At 35.4% G+C, this 14,178-nt stretch overlaps 1 protein-coding gene across 4 annotated transcripts in view; it reads left to right on the top strand.

The window, feature by feature from the left end:
• Positions 1-14,178, top strand: part of LOC121405677 (SH3 and multiple ankyrin repeat domains protein 3-like) — an 86,820-nt gene that overhangs the window by 46,196 nt on the left and 26,446 nt on the right. For 3 of the 4 annotated variants that reach the window (XM_041596573.1, XM_041596576.1, XM_041596575.1), the window contains exons 7-12: positions 2,598-2,765; positions 3,768-3,962; positions 4,954-5,038; positions 7,536-7,733; positions 13,074-13,214; positions 13,677-13,781. In XM_041596573.1, coding sequence (XP_041452507.1) covers positions 2,598-2,765; positions 3,768-3,962; positions 4,954-5,038; positions 7,536-7,733; positions 13,074-13,214; positions 13,677-13,781 — 892 coding nt within the window. The remainder of the gene's footprint in view (positions 1-2,597; positions 2,766-3,767; positions 3,963-4,953; positions 5,039-7,535; positions 7,734-13,073; positions 13,215-13,676; positions 13,782-14,178) is intronic. The other variant, XM_041596574.1, reaches the window with a different exon arrangement.

Here is a 14,178-nt window from a genome sequence, read left to right as displayed (position 1 = left end):
CTTAAACATTTGGCCTTATCGTGAAAACATTCGGCCTTATCGTGAAATTTGGTGTTTGTGCACTCGTTGTGTACAAAGTCAATGGAAGTGGATCACCGCCATTGACGAAATAAACGGCAGTGAATGGACTGGTGACAAAAAATACGATTAATGCCAAACATTCCTCTGAAACAGCATATTTTCAGCCATGGTCCATGCCAGTGCTCATGCTCCTAAATAATTTTATTGCCTGAGTCCTGACCAGTTTATTTAGAAATCTGACTGAAGTCTTTGTGAAGAAAAATCTGCTGGAATCGTGCAAAAACAGTCATTATTTCTAAAATAAAGGTACGATAATACGCCAGTGGCGGACTGTACCAGCCTGGAAGAAGAAGAAAGACTTTTTAATTTTAATAGTAGTCATGCCAAAATGCATGATTCTAAAATTATATCAGATCTGTATCTGTCATCTGACCTGAATGCATCGTCAGAACAAGTACAGACTACAGTTTCCAAACATGCTTACCTTGGCTTGACTTTTGACTGGATCAAACAGTGCAGCGTAACCTGCATCGGCAGCAAGTGAATGGGACCGTACAGCTTGGAATCAGAGCAACACAACGAAGACTGTCGAGTGGACAAAATCGGTCTTTCCAGTTCATAATTCAATAAAAATGGATAAAGTAACACAGTTCTGGTTCTCTTATAGTCTGAAGATGTCGAAATCGGATATCACAACACATGAAGAAAACGGTAAATTCGAAGAAAAATAGAGACCAGGAAGGTGTATCAGTGTATTATGCACAGAGAGATAGTGTGTAGTCGATCATGTGACGTCATTATTCTCGACTGTTTTCGATCGCGTGAATGTCTGCCTGGGGGCGGCTGGGGGGCTGAGAAGGGTCTCTATTAATTTCATTTCTTGCATTTCCACAACATCTGTAAGACTTTTTAGTGACATATTTGTGTATAAAAAGACAAGACCTTTCCATTCATATATAATTTGTCTATAATCATCACTTTCGTGAATTTTCTTTGTGTGTATCCTTTAAGGAAAAAAACACATTAAAAATACCCAATAGAACAGCAGTGTAAAGTCAGAAGATAATTGTGATTACTTTTTTTGCTGAAAGCCATCAACTCCTCAGTATTTTATTCCCCTGACAGGTGCCAAAGATTTATGGTTCTAAAGATAGGTATTTCCATGGCAACATGCTTAGTATGTGTGGGATGAAATTGCAAAGTTTATGTTTGATGAAATTTGGCACCGTGCCATGTCCCTTTTAATCATTCAAAATGAATTGAGATGAAAAAAGGCCTGTTGCAAAATTTAAAGCAAGCTATTAGTTTTGTAAAATGTGAATTTTCATTTAAGTCATTCATTTGTAGTTATTTTACTGAAATCGAAATATATTAAAAAAATATTCAAATTGCATGCATCATATGTCTGAACCATTAGTATAAAATGATGACAATAAACATTATTAAGGAGCCGTATACTATTATTATTTTAATATCTTTTAATTTGAATTATAGGGTGTCTTTCAAGTGCCTTAAAAAGTAAAATTCAGTCCCTTGACATAGTTTGTAAATGTTAAAATGCATGTTTCCTTTGATTTTCAGGAAATTACTAGAAGTTGAAATGTTTATAAACATTCTTTAGTGTGAGGTACTTAATTGGTTTGAGTGTCCACTCAAGTTTGACAGTTTTGATTGGAATTCCGTACTTCCTTTTTCCGCATCGAATTTCCCACGGCCTGGGCTGAAATCTGATCACAGAAATGTGACTGCATGTAATTGCAGCATGTTATTATTTTTTGTAGAGCCCAATCTATCTCTCTTCCTCTATCTATTTTTCCCTGTTTCACTTTATTGCTATCACTGTTTATCTATTCTTTTATTTTTTTCTTTACCTCATTCCTATTCACTTTTTTTATATGAATTTCATTTTTTCATTCATTTTGTTTTACTCCTGTATTAATCCTAGGCATATTAATCTCTTCTCTTCTAATTTGGCATTTTTCTTGTGTGTCTCTTTCCCCATAATTTCCACCTTGTACTACTTTGCTTTGTTTGCTTTGTTTTTTTCTTTTGATCTCACAATTCATTTAGCTTACTTCCTTTTTAGATGATTGATAATGGTGGCAATCACCTTCAAATCTTTAACAATAACACACTGATATAACAGGATCTCCTCTAAAGGCATTTTTTAGGGTGGTTAAGTTCTTCTCTACTTCTTACCTAAGAACCCCTAAATTAATGCTTTAAAATGATTCTCAGTTTGTAATGCTTTAAAATTATTGTTGCATCTCAAATAATCCCTTGTTCACGAGCAGACATACTTCTCCCTTTTATCCAAAAAATCCCCCCCTCCCCTTCGAAGTAATAATTTATTTATCTGATATAGGGCTTGTATGAGAATGAAGTACATTGTTGCTACATTTTAAAGGAGATTTTTTTTTAAATGGTGTCAGTTTATTTTTGTTCAAAATGCGGGGCCTATTCCTTAGCAAGTTTCTTAGATATGTGTACCCACTCTTTGTGAAATCCCTGGCTCTAACCCCCCCCCCATCTATATCTGATTTGATATTCAACCCGTCATTCTTTTTCTCCTATAGATTCTCCTCGATCTCGGAGCATCCCCGAACTCAAAGGATGATAGAGGGCTCTCACCACTTTACTACAGCATTGTGACGGACTCAGAAACGAACATTACGGAGTTACTCCTTAAAGACTGCGCAGAGGTTTCACCTGTCGATAGCCAAGGATGGGGCCTTATACATTATGTGAGTAGGAGAAGACATTACATGAATAGCTAATGAGATCTGTTCAGATTTCAATAGAAAAAGGCACCACATTAAAGGAAATGTTAGTGAATAATTGCTCAAAGACTATGCAAATGTCTCACCTGCCGAAAGCAAAGGATGGGGTCATGTACATTATGTGGCTTGAAGAAGGCATAACATCAATAGTAAATGGTTTCAGTAGCAAAAGGCATTAAGTTTCACAATGAAAAGATCAGGTAATGTTTGATATGTGAAAGGAGGCAGGGCATATAGATTAGGCAGATTCAGAAACCATGATACGGAGTTGCTACCCAAAGACTGCTCAGAGGTCTTACCCATCGGTAGCAAAGTATGGGCATCATACATTATGTTAGTAGAAGAAGGCTTTTTTAATAACTTATGTGATCTCTTAAGATTTTAGTAGAAAAAGGCTTTAAGTATCATAAATGAAGGGAAAAGGTACTATCTGATAAGTGAAGATTTGGGCAGGGCTTATACATAAGACAGTTTCTGAAACCCACTCCACAGAGTTACTGCTCAAAGATTAGTTTAGACATCTTGCCTGTTGATAGCTAATGATGGGGGCTCTTACATTATGTGAGTAGACAGGAATTAAGAGAGTGTTTTCAGAATATAGCACTAAAAACAAACATACTAAAGCATACTCATCAGAATGAAATTGCATGACTGAACAGAATGCTAGAATGAAACAAATAAGACCTTGGATGCTCAACGATGAGCTGTGATTGGCTGTCAAGGTTAGCAAATTAGGCTTAGCAAACAGCTGTTTCAAACTGCTTTCAGACAATGTGAGGTTACTGCCACCATCATGATTCTAAAATACAGCTTTTTCTGAGCTTTCATCAAACTTTCAATTTTCAGTTACAAGTTTTAAAACCCCTCAGACTGTATGCTTGTTTGACTTTCTATTATATGCAGTTTGAGTGTGTTAGAGTACACTGGAACATTAATAACTGATCTGTATGGCTTTTTCCACAACAGGCATGTCGCTATGGGCGTGTCCGATCCCTGAAGCTCCTCCTCTTATACGGCGCTAACATCTCATTGGCCAACGAAGCAGGTAACACTCCCCTCCATGTTAGCGCCCTCTACAGCCAGGAAGAATGCGCACACATGCTGATGGACCGAGGGGCGGACAGGGCGGCGAAGAACAAGGCTAACCAGACGCCATTCCAGGTATTTGACTTCAAGGGGTTGTTTCACAAAGTGTGACATAACCCATGGACTACTGAATACCGTGATTCCCATAGGCTTAGTACAGGGATCATCTGGTGCCAGTGGGCAACGGGTTAAGTCTCACTGAAATATCAGATTTGTGCAGTATAGATGGCATCTCCGCATTGGTCAGATCATGCTAAGAGGAAGCACATTACTCTATTATTGATCAATAAGATTGCATGTTACAAACCATGTGTGCGCGTCGGCATTTAAGCATGACTCTAAGTCGTACTTAACTATTTGTGAAACACCCCCAGATCTTGATCACTGAATTTTAGTTTCCTATTGGCTTGATGCAGGGACTACAAGGCTTACATGTAGTTATGAAGTAAAGGGTTTGAATTGCTACTTTACTGTAATATTGAATAGCTCCATCTCTTGGTAAGATTTGGAAATCACAGTCAAGATGTACCAACAGTACTAGTACTGTATTTCTACTTCATTTTAAGCACATTCATATAGAGAGTATACAGATAACTTATGATTTATACACAAATTACATTTGTATTATTAGTCCAGTGTGGCCATCTAGAGTCAATTATGATGTATCTTTTAATCTTTGTATTAAAACTTTTGAATACTTTTTGATTGAATAGGAAAATATAATTTTTAGCTAGAAATACTCTATTCTGTAATGTGTTGTATATCATATGAAATACCATCATCATCATCATCATCATTATGATCGTCATCTGTGTCATCACCACCGTCATTGTAATCGTCATCATCACCACCGTCATTGTAATCGTCATCATCACCACCGTCATTGTAATCGTCATCATCACCACCACCATCATCATTACATCATCATCACTATTATTTCATTGATTTTTTTTGACAAATGATAAGAAATGACTTTGAAAAAGATATATGTGTCATATGTATTGATATCTCTAACGTACATTGTCTTTTATTCTTTCCTGCGATGCCCATGCTTTTCTTACCATAGGTTGCAATCTTGGCCAACAATTTTGAGTTGGCAGAAGTTATACGAAACCATTCTGGTCAGACTCTTGGTGCGTATTCCAAAAAATGTGAGCATGCTGTTCTTCTATCTGTACCGTCCTGTAAACTTAAGCCTGTGATTTTTCATCTGTTTAAATGTCTGCACATTTATGTTTGTTATGCGGTGTAGCATTGTGTGCCAATTTTCAATGAAAATTTTATGCTAGAAATTGATGGGAAATGGTGAAATTATTTGTGTTAGTAGCAGAAGTAGTAATAGAAGTAGTAGTAGTAGTAATAGTAGTAGTAGTAGTAGTAGTAGTAGTAGTAGTAGTAGTAGTAGTAGTAGTAGTAGTAGTAGTAGTAGTAGTAGTAGTAGTAGTAGTAGTAGTAGTAGTAGTAGTAGTACTAGTAGTAGTTGTAGTAGTAGTAGTAGTAGTAGTAGTAGTAGTAGTAGTAGTAGTAGTAGTAGTAGTAGTAGTAGTAGTAGTAGTAGTAGTAGTAGTAGTAGTAGTAGTAGTAGTAGTAGTAGTAGTAGTAGTAGTAGTAGCAGCAGCAGCAGCAGCAGCAGCAGCAGCAGTAGCAGCAGCAGAAGTCGGAATAGCAGTAGTAGTAGTAGTAGTAGTAGTAGTAGTAGTAGTAGTAGTAGTAGTAGTAGTAGTAGTAGTAGTAGTAGTAGTAGTAGAAGTAGTAGTAGTAGTAGTAGTAGTAGTAGAAGTAGCAGTAGTAGAAGTAGTAGTAGAAGTATAATTAGTCATTGTAGTACAAGCATTGTATAGTAATCTCATTAATGCAGCAGGGCAAAATTGTGTTTCTGTCGGGAAATGTTTTTCTTCCATTTTGTCCTAAATTTCATTTGTTGATCCTAATAGATTCAATTTATCGGGCTATTTTCAATTACATTATTTTCTATTTTCAAAAACTTTTTGTGCACCTTTCTTGTGATATTTCTTCAAAGTATTTGTAATGGCAGTAGCAGTAGTTGCAACAGTAGAAGTAAGGGAAAACTTTGTAGCAATTAGGTCAGTAAAAGGATAAGGGAATGTGTCTTTTCAGCAAATTTGAGCTTTAAAGAATGTTAACTTAATGAATGTTTGTTTTGTACCGTTGTTTGCAAGTTTGATAATGCACATTGCATGATGAGTTTATCAGCACCCTATACACTTACTTGTATTACGCATGTTTGTGCACTTTAAACGTGTTGATATTGACTCAATAAAAATTGTTTAAAGGGGAATGAAACATTTGGAACAAATAGGCTTGTGTACAAACAGAAAAATCAAAGAATAAGAATAAAGAAAGTTTGAGAAAAATCGGACAAATAATGAGAAAGTTATGAGCATTTGAATATTGCAATCACTAATTCTATGGAGATCCTCCCATTGGCAATGCGACTAGGATGTGTGATGTCACTGATGAACAACTTTCCCTTTGGTGGACTATAAAATACCCTCAAAATGTCTCTTTTTGCTATTTGTTATGATGATACACACTCTTTATCCATGATGTATTCTTAAAGAATATGTATTACATGCCCTCATGTAGACAGAACACATGATTTATGGATAGATGTGATAAAAGAGGCAATTCAAGTGAAATATATACTAAAGTAATGGAGAGAGTTGTTCACAAGTGACATCACACATCTTTGTCGCATCGCCAATTTGCTATCTCCATAGCATTAGTGATCGCAATATTCAAATGCTCATAACTTTCTCGTTATTTGTCCGATTTTTCTCAAACTTTTGTTGATCTGTTTCTTTGATTTTTCTGTTTTCACACAAGCTATCTTGTTCCAATGGTTTCATTCTCCTTTAATCTATCCTCAATATTTGTAAGTATTCATTGCATGCATCTTTTTTGATAAAAGGATGAACATGTTCACCAGGCACTGTTTTCAACATCAATTTTGTCACGTTTGATTTACACATTAAGGCCTGTATTCTGAAATTGGGTTTAATTTAGACCATGGTCTAACTCTGTGCTAAAATTATGGAAAGCCATACGTTTCATAATTTTGGGTACAGTGATTGCTTGTCATGTTTACTGTGCTCTTTACTAATTCTTTAATGGTACAGACAACTGTCATACTTATCCTTCCCAGGCAGTTAATAATGTTTTGGGAGTCAAATGAGTTGATAAATTGAACCTCTACTGTTAAAGATTTATGTAACAACTGGCTTTCCATAGATAAACCACAACTCAAAACCAGAGTTTGAATTAAACCCGACATTGGAATATGGGCCTATCAGTCAGTCAAAAGCAGAGAGTTGCTATGTCATGCAATACATTCACAACCAGTGAGTTTGCATAAAAGGCAATGTATCAAATATGGGAAACAGAAACGAACAAAACCCTTGAAATCAGTTGAATTCTATAAAACCGCAAAATCAAAGAAACAGTTTTTTAGCATATGAGGAAAAATTGAATTAAAAAAAATCAATAACATTATGAGCATTTGAAAGTTGAGATCAACAATAGCATTTTTTTCTTATTGTAACGGTACTTGTAATCTGTGTGGATGACATTTTTTCTGACCCCATTTCATCACCCTAACTATCCTGAATCATCCACACCCGATTTCAGATTCATCGCAAGACACGCCCACCTTCAGCAAGCGAAGGCGATGGGCCAATTACATCAGCCACAGCCAATCGCTGAGCCAGGTCAGAGGTCAAGCGTTCTTAGATCAGAGCGAGGACAAGTATGGAGCCAGGTCACGCATGTCCCTAGCAACCATTCCCGGGTCACCTGAGAAGAAGAGCCTTAGCAACGGATCAGCAGGTTAGACTGATTGATTGATTTAATTCTATTTTCATTTACTTTAAGCAATATTTAACCAATGGTTCAGTTGTTATTTGTCATGTGATTAATGTAAAGTTTAGAAGAGCAATCCTTGGCAGTGCTATTTAATTTCAAAATCACGAGGGACCAGTCCTGATGGAATGAGATTTTAATCTTTCAAGAGTGATTTTTTTCCTTTTGGGAGTGAAAGTGTATAAAAGATGAATTTTTACCCTTTTTATAGAGTGAAAATGTAAAAAAATGCACACTTTCACTCCAAGAAAGGAAAAAATCACTCTTGAAAGATTGAAATGTCATTCCATCAGGACTAGTCCCTCATTTCACGAAGAAGAAGGAGAAAGAGAAGGAGGAGGAAAAAAGAAAGAAAGAAAGAAAGAAAGAAAGAAAGAGGAGGGGGGGAGTTGGGACAGAAGGAGAAATGACCAACCATGAGGAAACAAGGAAGGCCACTTCTGGCCATTCTACTGACCCATTCATGGACTCATTTCACAATGGAAACCTTGATTGTGATTGGATGCTGAGCCTTGTTACCATGGTAATTTCAATATTGGCAACGTTTCCATAATCGTAATTCCTTCATGAAATGACCCCTGGATATAAATCTTGTTTTGTGTCTTTCGTCTTTTGGTGATTCACCATTCTCGTGACAAAAACTCTCTTTCATGGTCTGAAAGGATCGGAAATCAGTGGAACCATGTGTTGTCCCGTAGAGAAAAGAATTGACCTGCAATTGGGTAGCATATTCATTTTACTTGTATATCGCTGAGTTTCTTTGTAATATTTGGAATTTTTATATTTTCCCTTGATACTGCGCTTGTGCCACAATACTTTTTTCAGCATATTTTCAAATTTCTACTGTGAAAATGTGCAAGTAATTCTCTTAGTTCATCTTTGAAAGAGCCCTGGAGCGTGGATAAGAAAGTGCACTATAGGAAGTCATTATCTTTTATCTCTTTGATGGTGGTAATTCAATGTATTGAATAGCAAATGAATAGATAGGTACAATAATTTATTGATGTGAATCTTATCTGATTTTATCATATATCAGATGAATAAATGCATCTATAGTATTAATAGAAAATATTTTTGTCAGCTCTAAAGCAAAGATTGAGATTTGTGTATGTTGCAATGTTCTGTTAAAAACTCTGGAATAGTAATATTCACATTACTTCTATGTAGCATAAAACTTAACATGGATAATTGATTACATGGGCATTACTTAGTATAATGGCAATATTAGAGTACCAAAGTCCTTGCTAATTCTTTTAAGAGCAGTTTATTTTCATCGAATCAAAGATTTTCATAGAGCTTTCATGAATTCAAGTTCCCGTTAATTACAATGCTATGTGAAAAGTGCGCCAAATTTGTATCTGAAAACTGGTCATGAATATCTTTTATGAGCATTGGTGTAAACATGGCTATTGTTAATGATTAATTAGGCAATTTCAAGTTCCTCTTTCATCCTCTTTTATTCCTGTGCATCTGACCGTCTCAACATTGTAATTTATTTCTGACTAAACTTCTGTTGAATATCTGTTTAATCTCTCTTCCTCGTTCTCCTACAGTTCCCCTTTTTCTCTCCCCATTCCCACCAAGAAAAATAGACACATGTTTTTTTCTTTCTTTTTATAGTGCCTACTTTCTTGCTTCCGCTAATTCCAACTATGTTTTGTGTTGAGCGCTATGGTAATCTGTGGGGGCTATTTTGGACAATTCTGAATTTAAATCGCCCTCATCTTTGATGTATTATTTTTGCTGCTCTTTTTTTTATGTGTGATCTTCTAATGTGATCTTTCCACCCCTATTTGCCCCATCTCCTGTGTCTTCCTACTTCCCTTATGTTTTAAAGTTTCAATAATCTGCATGTACCCATAATCACTCATCAGTCACTTCGAAACTTGTTATTTCTGCCCCTTTTTTAAATTTTGATTTCCCTTGTTAATTTTTACACCTCTCTTTTCCCTTCTCTCTCTCTTTCAGTTGTCCCTGTGCTGTATTGCATAGTCACTTTGTCTCACTCCTGTATTGCCTCAGTCTCTCACCCTATACTTGTTGGCCTCTTTCCATGATGTCCCCTAATACCCCCCCCCTTTCTCTCTTCCTCTCTACCTCTCTCTCCCTCTCTTGCATTCTCTCATAGACCCCTCACTATTTTCCTGTTGGCCCCATTCTCTTCGCTTGAGTTTTTCCTCTCTTTTACTTTTATATTTTCTCCCTTCCATCATTCCTTCCTCTTCTTCTTCATCTTCCTCTTCTTCTTTTTCTTTTTCTTCTTCTTTTTTTCTTTGTATTTTCTTCTTCCTCCTCTTCCTCTTCTTCTTCTTTCTCTTCATCTTCTTTTTTCTTCTTCTTCCTCTTTCTCCTCTACTTCTCCCTCTTTTTTCTTCTTCCTCCTCCTCTTCCTCTTCTCCTCCTCCTCCACCTCCTTGGCATTCTTCTTGGTTTTTCTTTTCCTTTCTCTTCTTTTTTCCTCTTGTTTCATCTCCTCCTCAGCCCCCTCCCTCTCACCATCCTAATCATCCTACATCCTCTCCTTTTTTCTCCTTGTCTTCTCTTTCTCCCTCTTCTACTTCTTGTAATTATATCTTGTTTCTCTCTACCCTCCTCTCCCTCCCACTCTCAGTTTATTCCTGCCTCTGTCATTTTTCCAGACGGTTGATTAAAACTCACAAGGTGGTTTTTAATTTGTTAGTCCCTTCCATGTGCATTCAGTCAGTGACGTTCGTTGAGGAAATAGTGCATTAAAATCTTGTCTCATCGGCTCCGCATATATGCATATACATGTTAAGAGCCTGACATCTCGATGAGGCCAGGATTATTGTTAGAGGAGTTTTCAACAGTTGTCCAGGATTTCATATTCTTGTCAAATCTCTGTTTTAAGGATTTGGTGAGTTTAGAAACAGGGGGGGAATAATTTTAACTTCCCAGAAGTTGAGTCTTAGATTTATTCAAATTTGATAGTCTGTGTTTTGCAAGTATACTCCCTCTTTTGTGATGATGTTCTATCACTTGAATAGTCTTTTTGTATGATATCTTTTAAGGACCTTTTTTTAATTATTACTTGCAGTTTGCAGAAGCATTTTATCTAGTAATCATGGAATGTGAAGGAGGTTTTATGTTATGCATATTACACCAAATATTGCTTTTAAACTATTAATCATTTTAATATATATCAGTAAGTTGACTTGTATTTTGATTGTGTTTCCTGTTGGGAATCTTGAAGAATCGCTAAATGGACATTGTAGCAATGAACTTGTTTGGAATCCTCAGTTCCATATTACACATAGGTTAATGATTAATCGTATGTTTGATTATTACAATTGATTTTACATTGTAGTCAATTCAATCAATCATAGTAAAAAGGTTCTCAGCGATTGCTAAGCTTTGTGTTACGGCCCCCTGGTATCTACTGCCTTGTAATTTATCATTATTCCTTATCATTGCATATCTCCAACTACCAATTATTTGGTTTGTGATAACTATCAAAGATTGTTTTTCTCAATGTGAACTTCCTTATTGAAGGGTCTCTTCTGGTTTTTTTTTTTGGGGGGGGGTTAGATGCAGGCCTTTTCAAGAGGAACGTTTTTCTATTCATAATCTCCTACTTTTAAAGGGACGGTCCAGGCTAAAGATATTTATATTTCAATAAATAGAGTAAAATTCAAAAAGTGAAATGCTGAAAATTTGATCAAAATTGGATAACAAATTATAACAAAGCTATCGAATTTTAAAGATTTGCATTATTCTGGTGAAACAGTTCTAGGCACGTCTTTATGAATATTCATTAGGTGGGCTGATGATGTCATATCCCCACTTGTTATATGGAATTAGGTCTACTCAAAATTTTTCTACCAAGAATTAAAACCATTGGATCGACAACTGATTAAGTGCATTAGTTATTTATTGCTGCAACTTATTTCAGTATAATGGAGACACATCATTTACTCATGTATGAAAAAATGAAACATTTCTTATGTCATGTAATAACATGAAAAAGGAAAGTGGGGATGTGACATCATCAGCCCACCTAATGAATATTCATGTTGATGTGCATATAACTGTTTTCACAAAATATTGATAAACTTTAAAATTCAATAACTGTTATTTGTTATCCAATTTTGATGAAATTTTTGGCATTTTGCTCAGTGAATTCCACTCTATTTATTAAGCTATAAATACTTTCAGCCCGGATCATCCCTTTAAGGAATCTTTTTTTTTCATTAACATCCTTTTGATGATCCTCTCTTTAGAGGAACCCTTTTGTACCTCTGATGGAGACATTTATACTAGACATATCCTTTGCCATATCTTATGACCTAGTATTTATTATGTATACATTTTACATTGCATTGTCTTACGTACCTGCAATAAGCATTAATGAGCTCTTGTAATCATGTAATTGCCCGTAATGACTTTCACATCAATTGTTACGAGCAACGGTAAGCGAGAAAGCTATGCATCGAAAGCGACTATGAAAGTAATTAGATTGATGTTAGTCGGCATTCCTTCACTCCATCCACCTGACTGTGCGATGTTTTATTCGAAAGGTTTTGATTCGATTTGATTAATGAGTAATTGTGGAAGTCGTTGCTAATTGTGGTGTGTTTCTGATTTTGAAATCCTGTATCTATTTTGAATGCTGGTTTAAAGGATTATTCCAGTGGTGAGAAAGTGAAAGCTATCGTTATGAGCTTCAGGTTTTTGTTGTTTTAGGAAATGTAGTAAAAACATCCAGTGGGAAAGGATTGTTATTCTATTGGGTGTGTGCAAGAATCTACAATTGCAAATTTGATTTCAAATTTACAATGGATGGATTAATTTAAACTTCAAAATTTTTCATTTCTTTGATGTGCATAGTTTTCTATACATTGTTATTCATTTTATGTATTTTCATCTTATCTCTTGAAGAGATATGAATAAAACTTCAATTTTAACTTCTTGTTTCAAAAAGCTGACCAGTAATTGAGTGTAAATTCTGCAATATTTATGATTGCATTTTGGCACCCAATATGACTTGCAATTAATTAAGATTTTCTCTTGCAATGCCCAAATTAGTATGATATATATTATCTTTAGTCTTTTTTTTTCTTTATTCATTTTCTATGATTTCAATATCTTGGTCCCATACTTTAATAGCTACTTTTGTTCACTTTTCTATACTTCCACTTTGTTACAGACCATGCAAGGTAATATAGCACCCTCTGTGATAACGATGTTATTACCCTGTTTTGCTAAATAAATACATTAATAAATACCTGGTATGTAAATAAATATATTGCATTGTCTAACTTCAATTTTCATTTTCTCTCTTTCTCTCAGGTGGGGTGAATCCCCAGAAAGCCCCCATGATACACAGGAGAATAAAAGAGGCCCCCAAGGGGCGTTTTTATATCGCCAAACAAAACTACTCCGCTCAAGAGGTCGGCGAACTTTCCTTGCATAAAGGAGACCATGTGGAAGGTAAGAATTTAGGGCCCTGTTTCATTTATAAACTATAGTTACAAGCTACTGAAATTCTGTCATTTGATTGGTTGAATGTAATACTGTGTTTCATATATCTTGTTATCAATGCTAGTTTACAAACTACAGTTACAAGCTACTGAAATTCTATCATTTGATTGGTAGAGAGTATGACCATGTTCCAAAAATCTTGTTATCAATGTCAGTATACAAGGTACAGTTTGAAGCTACTGAAATCCTGTCATTTTATTGGTTGAGATGAAGAGTTAAAAAATGTTCCAAACATCTCGTCAATTTACAAGCTACAGTTAAAAGATGTTGAAACTATGTCATATGATTGTTTAAGAGAAAATTGATGATGATGATGGTAGTTTTCAAAGTTAACAAATATGAAATCAGACTACAGTAGTATTAAATGGTACATTTCAGGACTTCAATTGATTTTCCAATATTTACTTACAGTTACAGCAATTGGTGAATATAACTACTGGCAGGGTCGTGTTGCACATAGCATGGGATGGTTCCCATCATACTGCGTCGAAGAAATATCACCAAAGTACAGAAAAAGTAAGTCCCTCTCTTGATTGTTATTCTTAGGTTATGATGATGATTTTGAATTTTAATGTTTGAGAAAGGATGATGAGAGTTGTGCGAGATTGTACACCTTGAGGAAAATAATATCAGTTTGTGGGTAATATATATAATTGCCAACTGTTGATAAAAATGAAGTTGCAAGTAAAACAAATTTGAGATTTTCATATCCAACAGGTGGTATATGTCGGTTCATTTATCAACTATCCTGTTCGAAATATGATTGTATAAAAATGGATTTTTGAAGAATTTATTTTGGTATTAAATGGTAGTGGTGATGATGGTGGTGGTGGTGGTGGTGGTGATGATGATATGATATGATGAAAATGATGATGATGATGATGATTATGATGATGATGGTGGTGGTGGTGGT

The sequence above is a fragment of the Lytechinus variegatus genome, chromosome 19, assembly GCF_018143015.1.
Source record: "Lytechinus variegatus isolate NC3 chromosome 19, Lvar_3.0, whole genome shotgun sequence".
Taxonomy (NCBI): Eukaryota; Metazoa; Echinodermata; class Echinoidea; order Temnopleuroida; family Toxopneustidae; genus Lytechinus; species Lytechinus variegatus.
The sequence above is the reverse complement of the archived record's forward strand: the minus strand, read 5'-3'. Positions and strand labels throughout refer to the sequence as shown.